Here is a 24,156-nt window from a genome sequence, read left to right on the forward strand (position 1 = left end):
CCCTGCGCCACAACTGGTCTCAATAAAAAAGGTGTATTGCTTATGTTTATAAATTACCTTTTAATAAATCAATTGCACAAAAAAATTCGGACGTCATAACATTGAATCAAAAGATCTGTTTAAATGTTGTTTTTAATTGTAAAATATTTCCACAGGTATTAATTGCTTATAATAAATTAAAGTTAAATTAATTTTGTTGTGGCATTTTTTAACAAGGATCATTTATATTTGTTTATAATATTTTAGTTAGAATAAATTAAAAAAAAATTGTAAAGAATGTGCAAAATTCATTGAACCTAGTAGGTTTTGGACCCGTTTGTTCGTTTCACAATTTGTAAAAACTTTTCCTATAATTCAATTGAATAAGCAGATCTTTTGATTCAATGTTATGACGTCCGAATTTTTTTGTACAATTGATTTATTAAAAGGTAATTTATAAATATAAGCAATACACCTTTTTATTGAAACCAGTTGTGGCGCAGGGCCATAGGTGTGTAACAGCGTGAAGCTGATTTATTTATTCTATACTATTTATTCTATTGATTGCTGATTTATTCTATACTATAAGTTTCCTGTAATTCAATTGAATCGCAGGAAAAGTAAATACTAATTGTAGTATGTTTTAAATTTAAGTATTTTTTTAAAATCTTTCACCGGACTAATCGCGTATATTCAAAATTATACATTTTTTTTAAATCTGACGTTTCGGACATTTTGCACTACCTAGTCTTGAGTAGAGTTAGTCTACCGTACGAACCATAAAGTTTAAACAAAAAATGGTGTAGTGCTATTTTAGATAAAAATCAATACAATCATATTAAAAATAATTAATTAAAAGCCATTGCAGCTTCCCCATGCTTCTCGGGCTAGACCCTTTCTGTAAAAAATAAGGCCTACAGGGTACTTACTTCCCGTGGATTTACAATTTTCAAATTTGGTACAAAGCAACTTCTTATAGCAACGATAAAGGAAAAATTGTAAAACGTCAATATTTATAGATATGCCATAGAAAAAAAATATTATAAACTTATATATTTTGTAGTTCATTGCATAGAAAAATTTGTCAACGTAAGTAGGTAAATTCTACTTCCCTTTCCCAGTTGATCTACAATCCTGAAATTGGTACGGAGGCCTCGGTGACCGAGTCCGACTCGCACTTAACCTGTTTTTTTCTAATATATCTTCTATGTACAGACATCAATCTGTTACGATTTACGATATTATAAGTATAAATATGGATTATAATTATTTATTTGATTATGTTATAAATTTTATCTCAGGTGGCTCCTCCTCCTTAGAGAGTGATGATTCAGAGATGGGCTCGATGAACTTGAAAAATCAATTAAATCTTATGTATGTTGTACCTAAAGTATTAAATTTAAAGTTTTATTACCACCTCAATCAAGATTTAATGAAATATGTAGATGTAGAAATTAAAAATCCTTATAAGTGCGGGTTAATATGAATTTGCGGAAAAGTTTATTTTTGCGAACAGTAGAATTGAAAATGTTTTCCAATGAGTTTTAAGGTCAAGCTAATAAAAGCTTACGGTCGCGGTGTTGAGTTCTGTCACTCAACACGCAATGCCTCCAAAATTCGGGAGAAAGTGGGGAACGGAGTGTCTTAACACTAAATTCCCTCTGCCTACTCTGCCGTGTGCGGGATACAGCGTGAAGCTGATTTATTTAATTATTTTATTTATTCTAATAAAAGCTTACACTTTATATGAAAATTATTATATATTATTATTATAATAGAAGTTTGGAGTATTTTGGAGTGTTCAGGTGGAGCTTTCAGGTGTTTCAAGTAGGTATTATAAAATTTTACTTCTTGTGTCTCTTGTGATAGCATCTTGAGATCATTGGCATGCGGAAGATACTTATAATCCACTTACGTAATTATAGGACACAACCTTTTGAACTTATCATTGAACATTGGACTTCCAGAAATGAAAACACGAAAAATATTTAAAACTAGTGGGCCCGTGCGGCTACCCACGCTTGAATTATACAAATGTTTGGTTAATGGTGAAAACCCATCTAAATTCGTTTAGCCGGTTCTGAGATTAGCGATTACAAACGTAAAGACAAAAATTTAAAAAAACATTGTTTTGGATTCTATTACGTTAATAAAGGTTCCCAATAACATTTTTTTTTAAATATCTTCCAAGTATAGACACCGACCCTCTCACGATTTTATTATAAGTATAGATGAGTTCTGAAGCTAATAAACACTGTTGCAAACAGATAGTACTTAAAACACGACTAAATTTTAATTAGTAGGCTATAGTAGGCGCTAACATTATGTACCTTAAAGAAATATAGGTATATTAGTTTATTAATATGTAAATTCTGCAAAAGAAAAAAAAAATCTTCCGCCGAAACCTTTCTTACAAATTAATTACTACTACTACACTCATTTCTGCACTCATCGAAACAAGTGACAGACGCGTCCCGTCGCCGCAACGAGTTTAAAGCGACATCGAACATTTAATTATACTATTTTATTTTTTATTTTACATATTATCTGCAACTACATAGTGATTCAGTAGTGTTTTAACTCTTTTTTTAACATTAACCACGTCTTTACAAAAGGTATTCGTCTAAAAAAACATCGACTATTGCTTTATTTAGACGAAACATTATAATCTGGTAACATTATCAAGCAGTCATTGTAGTATTACAGTTTACAGAAGGATATAAAAGTCGTGATGACTTCTTTTCTTTTTAATTTACGTTCTAAAGTGGACATGGGCACTCAGAACGGAAGCGAAAATGGAGATTTGTATTTGGAAACTGTGAGTAAATAATAAATATTTTTTATTAAACAGATTTAATGATTAAAAAGAGATTTTAAATTAAAAGAGCGGGTAGTCTAAAATAATTACCTTACCTTATAATAAATAATGTTCTTAGAAGTGCTTACATATATTTTAAATAAGATTTTATAAATTAATTTAATGTGATTCCTTCAAAGGTAACATATTAGTACATTATTTGTATGATTTTTTTGACACAAAAAACATGATATTTATATAGATTATGTCGATCTATATAATTATTCGTCGTATAAATTTTCAGGAACTCTTATTACCGTATAATCATATCTTACAAGTGTCAGGGAAACAAATGCGGATGAAAATTATTAAGGCTCTCAACCACTGGCTAAAGGTTCCCGAAGGAGATATGGAAAACATTGTCAATATAATTCATATGACGCATGTTTCGTCTTTGCTGTAAGTATTGTTTATATTTATCTCCACTCATCTCCCACATATATATAGTAGGATAGCCTGAAAGACTTGTGATAGGACACATCGTTCTCTATTGTGTGTTAAATTGATTAGTAGAACTTTTTTCTTATAAGACTAGGAAATACAAAATTATTATTCAGACTAAGAACTTTGAATTTTTTTCATAGGTACAACGAACATTATGGGTTAAGAGTACCAAGCCAGCTTTTCGTTACTTTAAAAACCTGACAGTCCTATATACACCCAAATATACAAATATACCTAACAACGGTAAGTTTTATTATCGAAAATGGTGCAAAAAGTAGTACCCAACTTTTGTTAAATCATAAAGTTCAAGTTCAATTTTTTTTTTATTTTCTTGGCAATTATATTAGAAATGCCATTGCCAAACACTTAGCATGGTTTCCATCCCCAGTCAGACACCCTTAAATCCTAATAAGCTATAACGCCTACGAACATTTTACGTGCAAAAACCGAATTTCTTCACGTAAGTTAATAAAAATAATAAATTAATAATTAATAAACAAAGATCAGTCGTGGAACATGAAGTGTGTGACAGTAAACGACAGTTTAGGGAAATAAAATATTTAATACTTTCATTTATTCACTCTGGCGTCTAGTTAAAGGTGATTCCTGTCACTGTCGTGTCGTCGCCTTCAGAATTCGGTGGAAACTAGGGAGAGGAGTGTCGTAACACTAGGCTCCCTCTGCCTACCCTGCTACATGGGGATATATGGTGAAGCTAAAAATAATAATGAATTGTTCTTGTTCTAACTTATCTTTCTTGTTATATTCGTAGGCACTTGTAATTTACTAAGGTTTAGAGGTGTCCATTTTCTCCACTTTATTTACCTAATAACTGCCAAAGTAAACGCCACCACATTTCCTAATAGTATTTACCGTTGCTAGGTGTTGGTATAGGTATGTACAGGAATTTTCCAGGTTTTATAACGTAACAATGGCCAGGCTGTTCTCAGTTCTCCCTCTATTAGAACTAACAACTCTCTAAATATTTTTTTTATTGGTACTTACCCGGGAAAAAAATATATTTAAGTTTAATAAATACAGTTATCGTTTTTTGTTTTGATCTACGTGGCATCAATGCCAATATTTATTGTCAGGTTCTGCTTTTTCACTTAAGCTCATCCACTATGTGGATTTAGTAGAAGATTTAATGCATGTTCTATATACAGGCTGGATGATATTCAAGATGATACTAAATTGCGTCGAGGGCTACCAGCCGCACATAATGTCTACGGAGTTCCTCTCACCCTTAACGCCTCTTATCACGCCTTATTCTTAGCTGTCGATAAGGCCTACGACATCAATCCAAAGGTAAAATAAAAAACTACACTATATCTGTTTCTTCACATCTGTTTTATATAGGAAATTAAAAACTTAAACGGAAATTATTTATCATAACATTGAGAATATATATAATTATGATTTATTATTGATTGCCTTTAGGAAAACCGATTCAAGAATAACGACGATGGTCGTTTTAATTGCGGCCGTTAATTAAAGTTAAGTAAGTTAAAGTAGTAAGTTAATTAAAGTAGCCTCTGTTGGGACTAACCAAAGTCACAACTGCTTAAACTATCTACAATTATAGATTCCAATTCTAGCGGGGTACATTAAAATGAAATACCTACTTACGTCACCAATTTATTTCATGCTCTTCAATATTCTAAATATTATATAATATATAATATACATATATGTTTTTTACAACGTAATTATATGACCTTTAATGAATCCATAAATAAATGACTTACTTGTGCTAATTGGAAATGAGAAGGTAATAAATATTTTTATTGCTTGTTCAGTACATGTCATTAGCAGTCCTTTCATATTTTAGTGTATTTTATTTAGTCTGTCTACACTTGCATTTTTGCAATGTATATTTAAATACATCTCCTTTTCGGGGAAAACCAAAGGCTCGATACAAGAATATTGTCGACTTTTTTTGTGAAGACGTTGAAAACATATTTCCCTCTTAAGCCATGTTTATAAGCTGTTTCCTAGGGTCATCATGAACCATCTAGATTGATCCGACCCATATAGACCACATTATAAGGCAGATTGCACCGAAGACCAAAGAATATAATCTGTTATTATGGTTAACTTCTTAGCTTAAGAATAAAGCTTGGTTGGGCAGCGTATAGGCAACTTCGTTACGTCTTGTCGTCACTGATACCGCAAAGATCTTTAATGAGATCTTTCACGAGTCCAGTCATTATTATATATGTACTCGACACGTGAATACTAACAGTGTGACTAGTCCACCAGTTTAAAGCAGTTCAGCGTGCTATGGAGTATTTCTGCAGGATCGGATTCGTAATGAAATTATCTGACAGAAAACCACATGAGCCGGGTACAGTTGTCATAGGTGCGATGACTCACCTACATTCGGAGGAAGTAGGGAGCGGAATGTTTTAACACTAGATTTCCTCTGCCTACCCTGCTACATACCGAACACAGGCTGCATGGAGACTGACAACAGCTAGATGCAAAAAACCAAAACGTCTAGCTCAGGCCATTGGAAAGGCCTGTGTCCAACATTGGACGAGGACAGACTTATAATGATTATCTCGTTTGTGTTTATTTAACAGGTTTCAAAATTATTGGTAAACTGTTTCTTGTGGGGCCTGCGTGGACAAGGAATGGACCTTTACTGGCGTGAAAATTTTATTTGCCCTACAAAAGAGGAATATATGAAAATGGTGGAACTCAGTAAGTAATTTTTAATGATAGTCATATTTTATAACAATCCATGACGTGTCTTATTGTATATGCGATGCTTGTGGGTTTCCTACCCGGAAAACTGTAATAATTCTAAATATTTTTGTTTTTACTATTTGAACATTTTTCAGCATTGAATATAAATTTTCACCAACAGTGTTCCTATTTATTGGGGAAATGTAAACATTGGAATATTTTATCATTATGATACTACTATAAATGAGCACCATTAGTGTAAGATTACCTCAGATTCTTTTTAATAAACCACAAATTACTTTTTCTTAATTACTTTTCCTATATATATTAGGCGTAATTTTGAAATTGTCGTGTGATAATTTAACAATGTTGAATTATTAAATTTAGTTAACGTGACGATTTTGAGTTTGATTTCAACTCAGTCGGTTCGGTTCTTTATTTATGGCGCTTCGAGCGTGCCAGTTGAGCACTAATCACTTCGCCAATGTTACGTTGTATGGAGAACACACAAAGGAGAGTGTACGGTAAAAAAGAGATTATATTACACAATTCAACTCAGTCAAAGTGGATGAAATAAAGTGTTTTGACACTTACAGTAGACACTAGGTTCCCTATTACTACGTCAAGCTAAAAAAAATATTGCTATTACAGAGACTGGCTACATGTTCAAAGGGTCGTATGAGATGATGCAGCTATATAGTGACAACAAGACGGATTACAGCAAAATTATTTCCATTATGGGAAGATATTTTCAAATTAGAGATGATTATTGCAATTTAAAACATCGAGAGGTACTTTTATACATAAAATTCAATTTTGATTTTGTTTATGCAGATGTTATTAATAATGCCTAAATATATATTAAGTATCTATATATATTACAAATTTTGTCGATTTTTTCTTTCTTTTATACCAAAACAGTACATTTTGAGGTAATAAAATATTTTTGGTGAATTGATATGAATTAATTAAGTAATAAATAAGTAATAAATGTTAATTTAATAAGTAATAAATGTTAGCGTTATAAAGTTTTTAAGTTCATTAACTTTCCTTTACTCATCGTAATTTTATTTACACCAAAATTGTGGTATGGTATGCCCCTTTATAAATCAAGATATACAATATTTTTCTAAAAAAACTTTAAAATCCATTTTTATATCAAAAATGTGAATAATAGTATTGAAATATGCATACAATATACACAAAAAAAAATACAGTAGAATTGATAACCTCCTTTTCTTACAGAAGTCGGTTAAAAATTGTTAAGTTCTGTAAAAGATGTATTTTGGGACTAACCCTTTTTTATTTTTAGGGTTTAGAAGAATGGCCGGGAAAAGAAGATATACAGGTAATTATGAAAGCTATCGAGGCGCAGTGGGTCAAGCACCCAACTACCATTACGGTATCGGATCCAATCGCCATTTACGGATTTCTCTTTTCATTTTCCCACTCTGGTGAGATCCGCGCTGTGTCACAAATTAGCGCTGAAACAATGGAACGAAATGTCTCAAACTTTCAACTCTTCTTCAACTTTCTTCATCATCATTCATCAAAAATCCAACATTTGTTATCTATATACAAAATCTAATATGGAGCAGCGAGATAATATAGCTGAACAATATTTACATTTACCATGATATCCCTGGGTCTGGTTACGCAACCCTAGTGCCTCCAAGATATATGAGGACGCGGTGGTTCAGGTCTTCGAAATTATACATACTTAATGGTCATAGGTTGAAATCCATTTACAATCTTGAAATTCGAGAGGAAAGCTTGGTACTTAAAAATATAATTAAATATATTGAATGTTTAAGGCAATCAGAGATCACGATTTCTGCGAGGATATAACGGAGGGCAAGTTTAGTTTTCCCGTCATACACGCGCTAGGTACACCTGCAGGCAACACAATATTTAGTATCCTTTAAAATTATGTATTTTTGTTTATTTGATAACCATATGAGAACAGTTGTGGTGTAAGAGCAAAGCGTCCAACTCGAGGAAATTAAATATTTAATATTTTTATTTTTAATTTTGGTAAAGGACTGGTGTGGCAATGAAGAACAGCGTGAATTTGAGTTCCGTTAGTTTACACACTATGCCTTCAGAAAGCGGTGGATAGGGGAAAAGGAAATATCTTAATGGGAACGATCACGTCTTAACACTTGGGTCCCAGGTTCCCTCTACCTACCCTACTATGTGCGGGATAATGCTTATTTGATGATGATTTTATTATATTTAGCTTTACTAAAAAAAATCTATATATATAAAATCGAAAGGTCACTCACTCATCACGAAATCTCAGAAACTATAAGTGCTAGGAATCTCAAATTTTGTATAGGAGTTACTTATAGGACGTAGGTGCTCGCTAAGGCGGGAATTTGCAATATTCGACTTCTAAGGGGTTGTTTTTGGGGTCGAAAGTTTGTATGAAACTCCGTTACTACAAATGCTAGGAGTCTCAAATTTTGCATAGACGTCACTAGGACGTAATCATGGAGACAGAAATTAATAATAACATAGTTCACGCGGGTGTAACCGCGAGCGGGCCGCTAGTATTTGATAAATTGAAAAGACGCGCTTCACGCTGACGCTTTGCCTCGACACCAGAAATGTTAATATTAAATAATTAATCGAGTCTTTCATTCATTTCATCGAGTTGGAATCAAACTCACAACCTGTCACGTTTACATAATAAATATTAAATAGTAACGCTTAAATAATAAATGGTAATAATATTTTAAATGTCAAAGTTTAAAGTGGGGAATGGAAGTGTCTTAATGGGAACGGAGTGTCTTAACACTAGGTTCCCAGTTTCCCCTTGCCTATCCTGTCATGTGCGGGATACAGCGTGAAGCTAAATAAATAATATTTTAAATAACTTTCTGAACAGTTTATTCAGATATTTTAAAGCAAAGAACTCGAGATGTTCAACTAAAGAAGTACTGCGTGTCATTAATGGAAAAGATTGGCAGCTTGCAATACACATGTGAGGTTTTAGAAAAATTGGATCAAGAAGCTAGAGAGGAGGTAAATAAATTGAAATCTTGTCATTAATGTTAAAAAAAAATTTTAAGGATCTATATAAATTTGTATGTTTACTTTACTATTAATGATAAAAAACATTTGGACGTCAGTATGAAAGGAACAAGCGATCTTCGTTAATTTTTTTTTAAATTGCAACGATATTCCTAAAGATATTCTTAGAAATAAATTTAAATTTATTATAAAATTTTAAGCTTATACCTATAATATGAACATTACACGTAATGTTCATAAAACATAATATAATAATAAAAAATACTTACTTAATTATTGGTAATTTGTATAATATACCTATTACTATTTTTAATATAATCTATTTTGGTGACAACAATATTTATGGCAACTTTTTAAATTATTTTTTTAGGTTTCTAGGCTCGGTGGCAACCCAGAAATGACAGCTGTGCTCGATGAACTTCATTCATGGAAAAACAATTAAAATGTAGTTACATTAATATTTTAAGGTGATTCTAAATGATCTAACACTTTGATAAAAATCACTGAAAACTAATTTTAAGCCTCCATTTAAGTTTTCTCATTTTTTTTCATACACTTTTATATTTTTCATATTTTACTACGCCCAAACATTTTGCATTTATTTTTTTTGCAATAAAGGGTATTTGATTTCATTTGTTAATTGAATTATAATCATGAATGTTAATTTCTAATAGGAGTAAATAAATACGATACATACAGACGTATAATTTTCAGTGGAACTTTTTTAAACTTTATTTCATAAGAACTTCTTCAAAATTACAAACAATAAAAAAAACCAAATCCATAAAACTGTTCACGCGTTATAACGTGGTGAATAGGCAATAGGGGATTTTTTTCCCTTCACGCTGTATCCCGCATGTACTAGGGTAGGTAAAGAGAGCCTAGTGGTAAGACACTTCACTTCCCACTTTTAACTGAAAATATAAATTTAAATAAATATTTCCTCTCCTCTAGTGGGGATCGAACCCACATACAGTCGATTTTGTAGCACACTGTGCCCCTGCACCACGACTGGCGTCTATCTATACTTTCTACTTATTTTACTTTATTCTACAATTGCACAATAGTAATTATTTTTTTATGATGTTATAATTATTAAAAGTAAATTTCTCAACTCGTAACTTTCAATCAATGACACTGTGAAACAAAAAGAAAAACAAAAAATGTGTGGTATTAATTTTTTTATGGTTTTTGAAAACACTTATAAAAAACATAAAAAGGATGCATTCTTTTTCTTTGCTTTTTTGGATAAATAAAACAAACACAAGAAATCAGTGAAAAAAAAAACACTATTCTCCTAAAGACATTAATTTTATTATACTCCACTACGTTTCTTCAATTGATTAATCTAATCACGTATTTAGACCCTACAATTATACTGTCAGCCTTTATGCTTAAGAAATTCTCAGTTATTTTAAATTTACTAGTTCTTTCTAAACTATACATTTACGAAAACCGATTTTCCGATTGAATATATATTAAAATTTTTCTATTAATATTATTAATTTAATTATCCTTCCAACTTAAAAGCGAATGTAGCACTTCATCTATAAGAGGATTACCGCCAAGACGGGCCACCTGCAAACAATTTGAAAAATACATATTTTAAATAATTACACATTTTTAAAGAATTTCAGTTTTCAAAGAAATTAATAAATAATTACTTATTGCCGTAATATATACCTTTTTAGTCAGTCCCTACCCAAAAATCAAATTAAAAAAAAAAGTTTTTTTTTCTCTAACAATAAAAAAACATTAAAAAAACATTGTATAAAAATAGTTTCTCACTTCTGCTCTGATCTCCAGGTCCAACTTTTCCAATACATTGCGAGTATATTGCAAGCTGCCGATTTCTTCCAGAGTAGATACACAGTATTTCTTCAAGTTCATATCACGAGTTTTTTGACGAAGGATATCTATATTTTTATTAAGGAAAATATACTTAAAGCAGTCGTCATCATTTGCATTACAATGTAAAATACATTTGTTTTAACATAACTGTTATAAACATATAATGTCTTATAAACTTTTGGCTATATACATAATACGATAAGGAAACAACATTAAAAACTTTCCGCCGAACCTTATCGAGATATTATGTGTTGAGTGAAGCTCTGTGACCACCTATATATCCTATATATCCTATATATCCTTTAAATAACGCCCATGCAAAATTTTAAACTCCTAGCACATGCAGTGACCTTTGAGGCTGTCTTGTACAAACAAGGGTGTGATCGAGAGAATTAATTATTATTTATTAATATTTTCAATTCTTAGTTCTGGCTCCAAGGCTAAGACAATAACTCATGAGGTGTTGTCTTCCTAAACATGGTATGACGCAAAAAATCGGCGGAGAATCGGTAAAGGAGAACGTAGGGTCTTAACACTAGGTTTTCTGCCTGCCCTGGGAAACAGCGTGAAGCTGATTTTAACTTCAGAAACACTTGTCAGATGATGATCCCTTATAATAATTACGTCTTTACAGCAGTTAACTTAGCCATACTAGACTCAGTTAAATTTTCTATCATAGCTCAGGAAATTAAACTTTATAGATCTGTACAACAATTTTTTCTGTATCCATGGTATCCTGGGGTTATCAGGCTATGTGTTAAGCATTTTTTTACTTAATCCAAAAATTATCAGGTACATTTATGTTTTCAGAGATTTAGCTTTCTTACTCTAAGTTATGGTAAAGGATACTCATGACAATTCCGGCTTTCTTTGTCTGCAATGCATGTATAATAGGCAAACTTATCTTCCCCTCGGTGATATCTTCGCAAAAACTGTCATTCTTGCACACCTAGAGATTAAAATAATATTTTATTAATTAGAAATAAATTACAAACGAATATTTAAAGGAACTATTTATAAAGATACAAATCCCAGATACCTGTAAATCCTCTGCTCCTGGCCACTCTTCTAGTGCCTGAAATAAATAAATATTGAATATACACATGTAACTCGATCGACGGATCAACGGTGGTCTATAGATAGGGAACCTCAACCTATCTATTTGACTCCCATGAAAGTTCAGCGATTTTCAGTGGTTCAGTAGATATTATATCAGGGAATTTGATGAATTTTTAGAAAAAAAAAAACACATTATTACACGTGTATATTACTTACGCAGTAAAATCGGCAAATGTGTTTTTTTTATTACCAAACTAACATTACGGTAGTCATATGATGTCTCATTTAAAAAGTATTGTAATGAAAGGCTATATCATTTTAACGACTATGATTTATATTTAGATTTTTATTCACAGCGTTGTTCATTTTATGTCTTTTGTGCGTCTCACTGACGGGAGATTGTGGTTCAGTTTTAAAAATAGTTATGATGAAATATAAACTTTTACTTTTGTATTCGCACGCGCTAATCTTTTCAAGCCTAGTGTTCAGAGACTCCGCTCTCCTCTTTTCGCCGAATTATGGAGGTATTGTATATTGATTGGCGGAACTGCGCCTAGCACCATCACTAGGGCGATGAAATGAAAATTTTAATATTTCACTACCTCGAGTGGGGATCGAACCCACTACATGCCGCACTCAATTACACGCTTGTACCTCTGCACCTGTGACCGGCCTATATCTGTTTTCCCTAACATGATAGAATAAATAAATATCGTACAACGCGGGAATACCTCTTGCTGGTTTAAATTGCAATAATCATCTCTAATCTGGAAATAGCGACCCATTAACAACACCAGCTCGCTGTAGTCGGTCTTGTTGCAGCTAAATAGCTGCATCATTCGAACTCCCGTGAGGAAAAAATGACCTGTTTCTGTAAATAATTATAATATATATGATTATTATATAAATATATTTTGTTATCTTCACGAGTTTTCCATCCTCCATAGGGAACCTTGTATTAAGATACTCTGTTACCCTCAAACCGTACTTCATAATAGGTCGGGGAGGACCTGAATGTAGGTATATACTGTACACTTTGGTTAGGAATTCTATTTCCACTCAGGAGATTTTTATAGATATCTATTCACTCGGGGTAGCCATAATGAACGGAGCGCCAAACGCTACGGTTCAGGTAACATTACATTATTATTTATTTTATATAAATAAAATAAACACTAATCGCTAAGCGAACTTTGCTAAAAAACAAAAAAGGACACTGCATTTATATCCGTTTCTTAGATTAGCGTCGACAAACGGATAAATGTACCAATAAAGTTTCCAATATTTTGGAATTTACTTATGATCTAATACTTGAATAATATTTATGAATATTTACTTTGTTCCAACATTTTGTAATATTGCCCTTCAGTCGGACATATTAAATGATCACGCCAGTATATATCTATGCCTTGTCCTCGGCACATCTCTAAAAAATCTTCCACCAGCAGTTTTGCCGCCTGAAAGATTTAATATTGTTAATATCGTGCTAGTTACAAAAAATACGAAAAACATACAGGTGCTGCTTTAAATTATTTCTGTTTAGTCATGTATTTTTGGAAATGAAATTTCTATGAATTGTCCTTTTTAATTTATAAAGAAACATTAGACTAATTTGATATTTTAAACTTACTTTGGGATCTACAGCAAAGGCTTCCTCCAACACCAGAAACATTGCATGTAAAGAGGTGTTAACTGTAAGAGGTACTCCATACACGCAGTGTGCAGCAGGCATTCCCCTCCGGAGAGTGGAATCATCTTGTACATCGTCAATTCTGTGAAGTTGTCAAAAATTAAAATGATCTACGTGAGGTCCTAACCTCATGAGTAATAACTAGCAACCCTGAACTAATCTCGTGAAAGAGTCTCTCGTATCTTATACTTGATGGAATAAAAAAAATTGGGAAAGTTAAGGATTCTTGTTGTGTACAAAATTGCTAGATTCATTATCTCTAGCCATCTCCTACTTATATTTTTTTTAGTTTCCTTTTCAATTGTACAGGTCAGTATAAATAAAAACATTTCAAATTATTTTATTTGAAATCAATGAAAATGACCTAAGAGCCAATAGGAGCCAGAAAGACGAGCCAGATAGAAATGACGTTGTCCATTGCCAGACACCTCTAAACTCTAATGAATTACAAGAGGCTAGTAGAATAGATGGAGGAAACCTAGTATTAAATGTTAGGAAACTTCATTCCTCACTTTTCATCCAATTTTCAAAAAGTGGGTAATAAGAAACTATTGCAATATGAAAAAAACATCGACTCACAGTAAAGAAGCTACGTGTAACGAATTAACAATGCCCAAAGCCTTCATTACATCCGCCTCGGATGCCTGCAGCCAATGATTGAAAGCTCTCATGATCTTAATTCTTAACTGCTTGCCTTTCACTTGACAAATGTGGCTGAACGGAGCAAGAATTTCCTAAAATACAAAGAAAACATAAATTATATATATAACTATCACTTAAACTACGTACTACGTACTAATTACGTCTTTATATATATTAGTAGTCTTATATTATTGATATTAAGTATATATTTCCTCATAGTGACCCAGTAAATGCAAGTTTAATTTCGGAAGTTTTACGGTAAGATGGAAAGGACTCATAAAATAATTAATACAATTAAAAAATAAATGGAAAAAATCTTAGTAGGTATTCTTTAAAAAAATTTTTACGGTTCGGAAGCTAAAAAACATTTTTATTTTAATAATTCAACACGCCGTAATGCTTTTAAAACGAAATTAATGATTTGGTCGGTACTTACGCAAAAATTTTATTAATGCCATAAATATCCACCACTAAACTGCTATAATAAAATAATCACTATAAAGAAAGATATAAAAGCACAATTATTGTTCCTCTAAATAAATTTAAAATAAAAAATATTATTATAAAAGATCAAAGATCAAATACTCACTTTTTCCAAGAACAAGTCATCGTTTTCTTTCCCATTTACCTTTACTACGTGGACTTCTGTTTCTGACATTGTTTATTTGAACGATTGTCTTCGACGGCCACTTAGATATTAATAAATTGAATCTTAATTTAATCTTATCCTTATATACTTCGAACAGGTTCTTTAAGCTTCTAGCGTAGGTCAAACAAGCAATTTTATTAATATACCCTCATGAGTGTAATAAAAAAATTGCTAATTCATATTACAAAAATATATTTTTAATTTTTATAAAGGTAGGATCTCTTTAACAATTATTTATAGTTTTGTACGTTCATCACTAAAATGTGACTTGACTTGAAAATCTGTTTTTTTTTTTAAATATTTTGATATTTGAACGGTGTGAGGTAGTTGTGCTGATATAGCACAAACGTGATACAGTAAACGCGACGGCTGCAGGTTCAAACGTTACGGAAGGCAGTAGGGAACTTCCTTCCGTAACGTTTGATAATAATACGATGGAGTTTAATACTACTGTAAAGACTTGAGTATCAGAAGGTTCCTCAGATGTCTGAAGGGTTCCTCAAGGAGTCGATTTAAGTAAATTTGAGAGGGTAAACATATAAAAAATTATATTGCCGCTTAAAACCAAAATATCATTGGCTACTGGCTCAATCTTTTCCCACACTTAACTATGCAGATTTCTAGAGAGTAATAATCGTGACAAATCTAGCTAACAGTATATAGATTAGTCACAGCAATTACTAAAAAATTCGAAAGTCTTACTTTAATTATAAGGTTATATTTATTTTTGGCTTGAGAAATGCTAGCGACTGAAACATGGCTTCGCCCACTTAACATTTATATACATTTTTACATAAATTGTGTTATCTTTAATTCTTTTTCACTGTACAGTTTCATCTATATCTAATAAAGTAGCTAAAAAAATGAATAGAGGCAATCTAAGAGGAGCCCTCATTAAAAGTGTTGTCATGATTTGAGAAGAATATTGAAGATCTAAAGGTACATAAAAACCCGACTCACCTACGTTAAAGTAGAAATGCTCATAGCGAAATATGTTTTTTACAAAAATCTGAAAGAAATACTTATACATATATATTATTACCAGACTCTTCAGGTGGGCCCTTCCACCAGAACCAGACGTCATAAAGATAATTTAAAATTCAGGTAAACTACGTCATACTAACAAGTCTAAATTTTACATACATTTATAATGTACGGTACTATTTCAACATCCATTATAGGCAATCAAACCAATCCAATGGGCCAATTATGCCCCAGATGTGAGTGGGCTCGTGAGGGCATAATGTGAGGGCTATATGCGCAGCTAATTAAAATGATGTCAAATGACAATATAGGTACACAGTTAATAATAAATTTTATTCAATACTTATTTATATACTAAAATTAACCAATTTTCCCTAAATAAACTTAAATAATTTTAATTAAATATTCAAGTTCAAATTCAATCGGGCATAGTCCAGCAACGCCGCTAGTGTAGATTAATTACAGAGCAATAAGGCGGAGAAATTAAAGGTAAATAATTGAATAGTTATTTTTTTATTATTTTCTGTGGAAAATATTGATGTTGAGAAATTATAGTTTTAAAATATTACTGAAAATTATTTATAATTTTAGTATGGTTGTCTATATATACTGTACACCTTGGCACGGTTGCTGTACACCTTGTGCCTTGTGAATAGTCATTTAAATCTTTTGTGATTTTATTTAATATTGCTCGAAAAAGAAAAACCATATTAGAATTAGAATATATTTTTTTTACATCTTTTTAGGCTTTAGAGGCCATCGTGGCGCAGCGGCACAAGAGTGTGACTGTAACGCGACGGTTGTCGATTCGATTCCCACTCGAGGAAGTGAAATATTTATTTACGTTTATATTTCCATTTCTTCGCTCCGGTGTTGAGGCAAAGCGCGGCGTTAAGTTCTGCCCCTCAACACGCAATGCCTCCGGAATTCGGCAGAAAGTGGGGACAGAGTGTCTTAACACTAGGTTTAATTTCTGTGCCAACCATTTATGTAACAGAACAAACTTGCTGTTGTTAACAACTGTATAAGAATGTTGGCATAAGTGTATTGAATAAAGAACCTCAAAACTTCAGCAGATTAAATCTGGGAGTCACAAAAACATGGCAAGATTTTCAATATAGATAGATTGTTTGACAGTTAAGGAATAAATAAAAGACTTTTATAGAGCATAAATACTATTTAATAACTTATCTTAATTCATTCACCATTGATATTGTATATTTAATACAATTTTTGTATTTATATATTTTTTATATTTTTCCTTTAATCATCCTTCCAACTTAAAAGTGAATCTAGCACTTCATCCATTAGAGGATTACCGCCAAGACGGGCCACCTGCAAACAGTTTGAATAATTTAAGTGTAATATTCTCTCTATATATTTTAATAAATTTCAATAAGTATATATCACTAAAGCATTTGACTTATTTATACGCTCTATACCTTCGATAAGTGGGCTAGTTCTACCTTGTCAATGTATGGGCACGGCTAAGGACGATAGTACCCAGACGGAAACTCCAGGCCGTTACGTCGGAGAAGTTCAGTACCTTGGATCCGTTATACACGAGTCTGGAGGCATCGATCACGATGTAAATAGCCGGATAAACGCTGCTTAGGCCAAATGGCGGGAGGTCACTGGTGTGGTCTGCGATAGCAGCATATCGCCCAAACTCAAGGGTCTGATATACAAGACCATCATTCGACTGTTCTTTTATACGGTAGCAAATGCTGTTATAAAAGAACTCACCAGCCAGCACTGTCTCGACATACTCAGGTGCTTCACGTCTCGGAAATGAAGATGATGAGGTGTGCGGAGTAATGCGGTCTTACTGCATATGTAACACATTCATTCAAGGTAGTGTCGCCTGACATGGTATGGCACGTTACGCACCGGCCTAAGAACTATGTCAGATGCATGTACATTGCTATATCAGTCCCGGGAGTGAGACCTCCCGGACGTCCAAGGAAGCACTGGTTGGACGTCGTGATACAGGACATGAGTACCAATGTGCCACCGAGGACGTTATAGACCGTGAAATGTGGATTAGGTTGAGCAGGAAGGAAATAGAAGATATATAGTAGGAATGTAAGAATAATAGTTTCATACTTCAGCTCTAATTTCTAGATCCAATTTTTCCAATATTTTGCGAGTGTATTGCAAGCTGCCGACTTCTTCGAGAATAGATACACAGTATTTCTTCAAATCTGTATCACGAGTTTTTTGACGAAGGATATCTATTTTTTTATTAAGAAAACTATACGCGAAACAACTTTATTACTCTGTAATCTGTAATTATGGTCCCAGTGTAATAATGAAAAGATACTACAATATTAATCTAAGAAAATTGGGCTGCAATTTTCTATAATAAACCACTATCTTCGGTCTTGTAGATCTGTACCTCCACCAACTTATGTCCATGACATATGTTGATTTTAATCCTGGTATGTCTAGGCTGTGTTAAGTTTTTTTTTCCCAATCTAAAATTTATAATGATAATATTGTTTATATATAGTAAATGAGATAATACATAGTGTATATAGTAAATAACATTTAGTTTTCTATGTAGTTGTAAAGGATACTGAGGACAGCTCCGGCTTTTTTTGTCTGCAATGCGTGTATAATAGGCAAACTTATCTTCCCCTCGGTGATATCTTCGCAGTAACTGCTACTCTTGCACACCTAGAGATTAAAATAATATTTTATTAATTAGGAATATATACTCAATAAATTAGTTTAAGGATATAATTAAAAAGTCCAAAATAAGTGTCTGATTTGAAAGATCCAAATCACAAATACCTGTAATTCTTCTGCTCCTGGCCATTCTTCTAGTGCCTGAAATAAATAACTATTGAATAAATATTATTTACACTGTAAAATTGGTTTTTTTAATTTAATCTTTTGAGATCAACGTTAGATTTGAAATTCAGACTCTTAAACGTACATAATTAAACACATGTTTCATGGTTTTCTAGAATTCGCCCCCTAAGGGTGCAAATAAGGGGTTGAAAGTTTGTATGGGAATATTCTTAAATCGCCACCGATTTTTTTAAAATTAGATATTTAGACTCTTAAAAATATTTAATTGAACATATGTTTCATGGTTTTCTAGAATTCATCCCCTAAGGGTGTAAATAAGGGGTTGAAAGTTTGTATGGAAAAATCTTTAAATCGCCACCGATTTTTATAAAATTTGAAATTTAGACTCTTAAAAATATATCATTGAACACATGTTTCATGGGTTATTAGAATTCACCCTTAAATACGCAAGCGAAGCTGCGCGCGTCCGCTAGTTATATATAAAAATATAATATTTAAGTTGTTTAGATTATATATTGTGTTTGTTTATTTAGTCTGTAAAGACTGAATTGGTCTTTGTATCATTCTTTATGTTAGCAATTAATAATTTACTTTGCTGTCTGTTTTACTTAAAAATAAGACAAATAAATATTATACATAAATACCTCTTGTTGGCTCAAATTGCAATAATCGTCTCTAATCTGAAAATAGCGACCCATTAGCAACACCAGCTCGCTGTAGTCGGTCTTGTTGCAGCTAAATAGCTGCATCATGCGAACTCCCATGAGGAAAAAATGACCTGTTTCTGTAAATATTTTTATATATTATATATATATTGTTAGAAATAATCAAATAATGACCATAGAGGTTATATAAGAACGACGCTAATTACTGGCTGGCACTTTTATGGGCTGTCAACGACGACCGAAAGAGGAAGATCGCGAACGTCACTCTGCCCAATGAATTCTTTACAACCAGATATTGTTATTAGACTGCTAGATAATTCCCTTTGGTTGTTTAATAATTATTTGAAGGCTTGTTTTAATTCATTACCTTTCCCACTTTATTTAATATTTCCAATAGTTTCTTACATCAGAAGTGGGATAGAAGCCTTAGCTACTAAGCCATCCCATTCCTGATCTTTCTAATATTTTTGTGTAATCGGGTAGAGCTACATAGCAATGTCTTCTGATAGCTGACGTTGCAAAACTAGAGGGAGACGCCGTACGCGAACTTCCTCCCCTACTAATCATTTCGCGAGATAAAACCGCGGAGTCTGACTTCGTGTTGGTGCTGGATGCGGCACAATGTGCTCCTGCACCATCGACATCAACCTAAACAACGCCAACGCAGTTACCAGAGTTGCCGTTATCTGTGGGACGACAAGCACCAGTAGAGCAATACAGCTGAGCGGTTACTTGAAGTGTGAACTCTTTCACGGTGAGATCAAACCAATATTATGTTTCCGATTTTGCCTCAATATTTATGACGTCCACACGTGGTGTGACGAAATCGATAAAGTTTACATACTTTACCAAATAACTGTAAAGATTAGACATCCTTTTGCTCGTGGTCAGGTTAGGCGGAGTCAAAATAAAATAATAGCCGCTGCTAGGTACATGGTATGATATGCATAGCTGGTATTATGGCGAGGAGAATGGACACCAGATACATGTGCTGCTTTCTTTGATTGATAGTTTTCCCATTTAGTATCTATTTGTTCTTGACTATGTATCAAACTATTTTTGTACTCACCATGTTTTTGTTGTACATGGTGCTTATGTAATTTTTAGTTAGTGTGTGTTGCGCAGTGCTGTGTGTACGGTAACTAAAAGTTAGTAAGGAGGCATGTGGTTGCGTCGGTGGGGCCCAGGCTGACTAGAGACCCAGTAAGTCCGGTCTTACTTCTGTAGTGTCAGAGTGACTCACAAGGGTGAGAAGAGATCTGATGCCAAAGTCTACAGATTATATTTGTTTGCATTTTTTAGTTACTGTAAACCTCTGTAGGTGTCAGATTGACTCACAAGAGACTGGTGTAAATCCTGATGCATTTAGTATTCGGGTGAGTGGGAAGAGATCCGATGCAAAATCCTACTATTTCTATTTGGTTTCTGAGTTAATGTTTAATTTGTAGGTGTCGGATTGACTTACAAGAGACTGATGTAATTCTAATGCATCTAGTATCCGGTTGCGTGAGAAGAGATCTGAAGTAAAATCCTACCACGCGTATTTGATTTTCATTCTTGTGTCATTGTTTAATACGAAAGTTCAAAGATACATATTCAAGGATAGATTTCAGATATAAACTGACAGTTATACTTAAAACTAATTAACGTTACTTACTGAAATAACTAATTCCATTTCATATTACAGACCATAACGAAACTGATAATGTGAGCTCTACTAGTACTGATGAAGCTGATCCTTCTAATGAAATAGAGGATGGCATCGGGACGCTGCCATGTCAGGAGAGGCCGTGTTAGAAATAATCAAATAATGACCATAGAGGTTATATAAGAACGACGCTAATTACTGGCTGGCACATAGACTAAAAAAAATTAGGAATATTTTGGAATTTAATTGGACATTACTTGAATAATATTTATGAATATTTACTTTGTTCTAGCATTTTATAATATTGTCCTTCAGTCGGACATATTAAGTTATCACGCCAGTATATATCTCTCCCTTGTCCTCGGCACATCTCTAAAAAATCTTCCATCAGGAGTTTTGCCGCCTGAAAGATTTAATATCGTGTATCGTGATGATTTAAATAGATTCTGTTTAGTCATGAATTTTTCGAAATGAAAGCATTTGGAAACGTTTATAAATATAGCAGTTAAGTGATAATTGTTAGTTTCTATGAATTCTCCTTTTTAAATTTTTAATTAAAACAGAAACTTCAAGCGTTCATGATATTTTAAACTTACTCTGGGATCTACAGCAAAAGCTTCCTCTGACACCAGAAATAGGGTATGTAAAACGGTGTTAATCGTTAGAGGTATTCCATATACGCAGTGTGCGGCGGGCAGTCCCCTCCGGAGCGTAGAATTATCTTGTACATCGTCAATACTGTAAAATCGTCAGAAATAAAAATCACCGATATGGAAAGGAAAAAAAAAGAAATAATGTAATATACTTACTTTAAACTTGCAACCCATAACTTGTCTCGTAAAAACGATTCAACAAAGCTTACAGTACAAGATATAAGATATTTAATTCAATTCAATTCAAATATTTTTATTCAAAATAAAAAGTTAGAAGTTTAGCTTTATTTTTTGAATGTCAAATAATTTACCACCCGTTCACTAGTTAGTACCTCATGAGAAGAACCGGCGCAAGAAACTCAGCAAGATTTTTTTTTTTTATTTTCTACAAATACATACTATTACTTATTTGTTTTAAATAATAAATAAGTACATATTATTACAAAATATAATATTACTTCACTTATGCATATAGATGAAATAGCGAAAGAAATCTAAAATAGGAAAATAGTATGGATTTACTACTGATTCTTTTTGTATATAATTGCTAGATTCATTATCTCCTATTCATATTTTTTTATACTCAATTCTGCAGGTTAGTACGCTATCCATTTAAAGTTTGAAATCATTAAAAGAAGGGTAGAAAAACAAAATAAAATATAATATGTTGAAAACATATCAAAAAGGTTTTTTACCTTACCTTTTGGTCATCGGCCTGAGAGGCACCGCATTCCTTATTTAATTTTGACATGTATATATTTTTGTTTATTACAATGGCGGTAGTGCAAAGTGGAGTAGGTTGAGTAGGAAGGCAGACCCTGGTAATAGCCAGGATTAATACCAGGAAGAAGAAGACAATGGGGACGATGCTACTCGCGGCTGTAGAATTTGCCATTTTTCCCTAGACGGGAAAAGTTTCACAGGAATGCAGGTCTTGTCTTTATTGTCAGGACCAAGAGAAAAAACATCTGTATAAAAATTACCCTCATCCGACGGTGTGACAAACCCTGTTGAATACCTATTTGCGGGAACAGGCGTCACCCTGCAAATGACAAAATTATCTGTCTGCCCTACGAGAGTAGGGTCAAAATGAGTAGTTTTTCCTCTAATCCAAAAACTTCTTTTGCATCTAATCCCTAAAACATGACTTTACAAATATCCCAGAAAGGAATGTTTATAAGCAGGATAAGGCCAAACTCCTACAGCGGATCAGAACTACAGGGTATAAGAGTAATAAGTGAATATTGTATATTTTCGATTTTTGTTTTTAAAATAGTCCATTTTGTCATACAATATGTAAAAAAACGACTTACAGTAAACAAGCTACGTGTAACGAGCTAACGATGTCCAAAATCTTTTTCACATCCACCTCAGATGCTTGCAGCCAATGATTGAAAGCTCTTATTATCTTAAATCTTAATTGCTTGCCTTTCACTTGACAAACATGGCTGAACGGAGCAAGAATTTTCTAAAATACAGGAAAAATATAAATTTATATTGAGATTCCCTCTGCCTACCCTACGACGTGACATAGAATACAGCGTGAAGCTACAGAAAAACTTTTTTTTCAATAATTCAATACTTTAAAACGAAATCAACTCTCAGTGGCTTGATCCGTACGTAAATAAAATATTAATGCCATAAAGGCTTTTGGAGCACCTTAGTTATACACTAAACTGCTATAATAAAATAACCGCCATAAAGTAGGTACGACATAAAAAAACATTTGGTAAAAAAACTTTTTGCCAAATATTAAATTTAAATTAAAAAATATTATTAGGCCGTCGTTGCCCAGTGGAACAAGGGTAACTGTAACGCGACGGTTACGGGTTCGATCCCCACTCGAAGAAATGAAATATTTACCTAAATTTATATTTCCATTTCTTCACTCTGGTGTCGATGCAAAGCACGGCTTTAAATTCCGCCACTCAACACGCAAGGCCTCCAAAATTTGGCGGAAAGTGGAGAACCGAGTGTCTTAACACTAGGTTCCCTCTGCCGTGCCTACCTTGCTGTGTGCGGGATACAGCGTGAAGCTAAAAAAAAATTATTATAAATACTCACTTCTTCCAAGACCAAATCACCGTTTTCTTTGCTATCTACTTTTATTATAGGCACTTCTGTTTCTGACATTGTTTATTTGAACGATTGTCTTCGACGGCCACTTAGAAAATAATAAATTGAATCCTAACTTAATCTTACTTTTTATACCTCGAACAGGTTTTTAAAGGTTCTGGCGCAGGTCAAATAAGCAATTTCATTATTATATAAAATCAGCTTCAACTTATAACAATAATATCTTCAAACGTGATGTAAACCTAAGATTACACGGGTACATCTAGTATTACTGAAGCTATTTGGGTTAAATCTTGATAATTATTGAAATAAATTTGGCGTCGGGATTTACCCATACTCGCCTAAGTCTACCTGACGAGTTAGATTAGTTGAAAATATATATATATTTCTTTTACAACATTTTAAAAACATATTT

At 32.8% G+C, this 24,156-nt stretch overlaps 3 protein-coding genes and 1 long non-coding RNA gene across 5 annotated transcripts; 2 read left to right on the forward strand and 2 right to left on the reverse strand.

Moving 5' to 3' along the window:
* Nucleotides 1-2,421: 2,421 nt before the first annotated feature.
* On the forward strand, nucleotides 2,422-9,647 carry LOC146538371 (terpene synthase-like). Of its 2 annotated transcripts, none has more exons than XM_085186525.1 (9): nucleotides 2,422-2,797; nucleotides 3,081-3,235; nucleotides 4,447-4,588; nucleotides 5,866-5,986; nucleotides 6,623-6,762; nucleotides 7,284-7,319; nucleotides 7,786-7,885; nucleotides 8,871-8,998; nucleotides 9,378-9,647. In XM_085186525.1, the coding sequence occupies exons 1-9, from the start codon at nucleotides 2,711-2,713 to the stop codon at nucleotides 9,447-9,449; spliced, it is 981 nt and encodes a 326-aa protein (XP_085042651.1). In that variant the 5' UTR covers nucleotides 2,422-2,710; the 3' UTR covers nucleotides 9,450-9,647. The 2 variants fall into 2 exon arrangements, with proteins under 2 accessions (XP_085042651.1, XP_085042652.1); XM_085186526.1 differs by lacking the exon at nucleotides 2,422-2,797 and adding an exon at nucleotides 2,952-2,976.
* Nucleotides 9,648-9,714: 67 nt separating this feature from the next.
* LOC146538372 (terpene synthase-like) lies at nucleotides 9,715-15,071 on the reverse strand. The gene is made up of 9 exons (XM_085186527.1): nucleotides 14,839-15,071; nucleotides 14,187-14,341; nucleotides 13,548-13,689; nucleotides 13,254-13,374; nucleotides 12,649-12,788; nucleotides 11,898-11,933; nucleotides 11,708-11,807; nucleotides 10,796-10,923; nucleotides 9,715-10,585 (listed from the first exon to the last, which is right to left on the reverse strand). The coding sequence occupies exons 1-9, from the start codon at nucleotides 14,905-14,907 to the stop codon at nucleotides 10,514-10,516; spliced, it is 963 nt and encodes a 320-aa protein (XP_085042653.1). The 5' UTR covers nucleotides 14,908-15,071; the 3' UTR covers nucleotides 9,715-10,513.
* Nucleotides 15,072-15,643: 572 nt separating this feature from the next.
* LOC146538373 (uncharacterized) lies at nucleotides 15,644-16,865 on the forward strand. The gene is made up of 2 exons (XR_014878050.1): nucleotides 15,644-16,002; nucleotides 16,080-16,865. It is a non-coding gene; the product is annotated as an uncharacterized LOC146538373 (long non-coding RNA).
* A 189-nt stretch (nucleotides 16,866-17,054) lies between these two features.
* On the reverse strand, nucleotides 17,055-23,798 carry LOC146538374 (terpene synthase-like). The gene is made up of 9 exons (XM_085187047.1): nucleotides 23,730-23,798; nucleotides 22,979-23,133; nucleotides 21,609-21,750; nucleotides 21,301-21,415; nucleotides 19,344-19,483; nucleotides 18,679-18,714; nucleotides 18,462-18,561; nucleotides 17,989-18,116; nucleotides 17,055-17,217 (listed from the first exon to the last, which is right to left on the reverse strand). Exons 1-9 carry the CDS (start codon nucleotides 23,796-23,798, stop codon nucleotides 17,146-17,148), a joined length of 957 nt encoding a protein of 318 aa, XP_085043173.1. The 3' UTR covers nucleotides 17,055-17,145.
* Nucleotides 23,799-24,156: the final 358 nt, after the last annotated feature.

The sequence above is a fragment of the Heliconius melpomene genome, chromosome 6, assembly GCF_056956725.1.
Source record: "Heliconius melpomene rosina isolate 202511_hmr_F chromosome 6, ASM5695672v1, whole genome shotgun sequence".
NCBI classification, from domain to species: Eukaryota; Metazoa; Arthropoda; class Insecta; order Lepidoptera; family Nymphalidae; genus Heliconius; species Heliconius melpomene.

What these genes read in the sequence shown, in the direction of transcription:
- LOC146538371 (XM_085186525.1), top strand. Translation starts at nt 2,711, where the DNA reads ATGACTTCTTTTCTTTTTAATTTACGTTCTAAAGTGGACATGGGCACT. An exon ending in ACGCATGTTTCGTCTTTGCT is followed by an intron (nt 3,236 to 4,446) that starts GTAAGTATTGTT and finishes TTCTATATACAG; the next exon opens with GCTGGATGATATTCAAGATG. An exon ending in TGCAGGCAACACAATATTTA is followed by an intron (nt 7,886 to 8,870) that starts GTATCCTTTAAA and finishes CAGTTTATTCAG; the next exon opens with ATATTTTAAAGCAAAGAACT.
- LOC146538372 (XM_085186527.1), bottom strand. Translation starts at nt 14,907, where the DNA reads ATGTCAGAAACAGAAGTCCACGTAGTAAAGGTAAATGGGAAAGAAAAC. An exon ending in TTACAAAATGTTGGAACAAA is followed by an intron (nt 12,789 to 13,253) that starts GTAAATATTCAT and finishes AATTATTTACAG; the next exon opens with AAACAGGTCATTTTTTCCTC. An exon ending in CAGGAGCAGAGGATTTACAG is followed by an intron (nt 11,808 to 11,897) that starts GTATCTGGGATT and finishes TTTAATCTCTAG; the next exon opens with GTGTGCAAGAATGACAGTTT.
- LOC146538374 (XM_085187047.1), bottom strand. Translation starts at nt 23,798, where the DNA reads ATGTCAGAAACAGAAGTGCCTATAATAAAAGTAGATAGCAAAGAAAAC. An exon ending in ACAATATTATAAAATGCTAG is followed by an intron (nt 19,484 to 21,300) that starts AACAAAGTAAAT and finishes AAATATTTACAG; the next exon opens with AAACAGGTCATTTTTTCCTC. An exon ending in ATCTAGAAATTAGAGCTGAA is followed by an intron (nt 17,218 to 17,988) that starts GTATGAAACTAT and finishes AACTGTTTGCAG; the next exon opens with GTGGCCCGTCTTGGCGGTAA.